The sequence below is a fragment of the Asparagus officinalis genome, chromosome 4 (genome assembly GCF_001876935.1).
Source record: "Asparagus officinalis chromosome 4, Aspof.V1, whole genome shotgun sequence".
Lineage (NCBI taxonomy): Eukaryota > Viridiplantae > Streptophyta > Magnoliopsida > Asparagales > Asparagaceae > Asparagus > Asparagus officinalis.
The window spans coordinates 90,722,913-90,724,243 of record NC_033797.1 but is presented as its reverse complement, the minus strand read 5'-3'; the positions used below and the strand labels follow the sequence as shown (position 1 = coordinate 90,724,243).

The window sequence follows — 1,331 nt, the reverse complement described above, 5'->3', positions numbered from 1 at the left end:
GACGGCGAAGAAGAAGAAGAGCTGGCAGGCGTCGAGGTTGAGGCTGAGCTTGTCGAAGAGGTTTGAAGATTTGAGTATTATAAGTCCTCATATGATGTCTCCTCGCTCTCCCTTGGTTCATGCAGCCACATAATTAACTTAAGTTATTTCGTTGAGGTTATTAGTTTCTTATTACTTGCATAGCGACAGTTGTTTTTCGAAGGAGTGATCGTCTAGAGAATTAACGGTACATATCAGTAGAAGAAATAAGAGAGGGTCCTCCTTTGTTGCATGTAATTGCATAGAAAGATATTGTATATTTTTGCCAATCCCAGTTAAGATAAAAGCAATGGGATTTGGCTTATTAGTTATGATCAAGTTTGTAGCTTGTTTGTTTAATTTTTTTCCCCTTTATTTAAAGGAAATGATAAAGGATCAAATTATGTTCTTACAATTTTTTTTTTCCTTTTACTTTTTTTATTTTCTTAGTGGGTCTTTGCGAGATATTAGTAGTCAATGTTTGACTCACGTGACCGTTTGACTTGACCTTGTTAGACTAAATGCCTAGAGTTATTTACGTATTGATTAGCTAATCTATGATTCGAGCTGATCAATGTTGGCCTCATAAACAAGTGGCGGACAGCGAAGCAAAAGTAGTGGTTATTTTGAAATTAGTTAGTTTAGCGTTGATACGTGGTGAATTAAATTAGGGACACCAAGTTGATTCGATAAAAATGGACGAAAGGTTATTGACTTTCTTTGTAGGATACCAACTACAAATATCGTAAGCTATTTTACATCTCAAGCCAACTGTACGCTTATTATAATAATTAATTAATTAATCTAGTGCATGGACCAGAGACCGACAAGTGATGTCTAATGTCATTATGTGGATGAAAAAGAATCCTATAGATGGCCTTCGATAGAAAAAAACTTATGAGGAGGTTAGAAATCGCGACATCCGTTTTTGTCAGAGATAAGTGTTCAACAAAAAATTAATTAAGCGATTATTGATCATCAGCTTTAACATTTGTGTTGGGATATCGTGTCAAATACTCATATCTTTCTTCCTGCATGATTTTCAGTTAATGTGAATCTACTAAGAGTAGTGTTTGGTTTGTTAAATCGGGCCAAGGAAATATATTTCCACTCTCACAGCCCCCTCCACATGGGCTGTGAGACGCTACATGAGACAAGCTCCCAATGATATTCCCCAAGAGATCGTTAACAACCCACTATGCTACCCTTATTTCAAGGTATATCTACACTTTAAGCATAGTTACATGTATAATCAATAAAAATAAATGTTAACTTAGTAATGTGATACACGTATTATAGAATTGCATTGGTAT

General features: G+C 35.3%; 1 protein-coding gene across 1 annotated transcript in view; it reads left to right on the top strand.

Moving 5' to 3' along the window:
- LOC109837839 (1-aminocyclopropane-1-carboxylate synthase-like) overlaps positions 1 to 433 on the top strand; it is a 2,017-nt gene extending 1,584 nt beyond the window's left edge. Inside the window, 1 exon segment of the mRNA XM_020406205.1 lies at positions 1 to 433. This exon segment is cut by the window's left edge and continues 13 nt beyond it. Coding sequence (XP_020261794.1) covers positions 1 to 133 — 133 coding nt within the window. The 3' untranslated portion in view covers positions 134 to 433.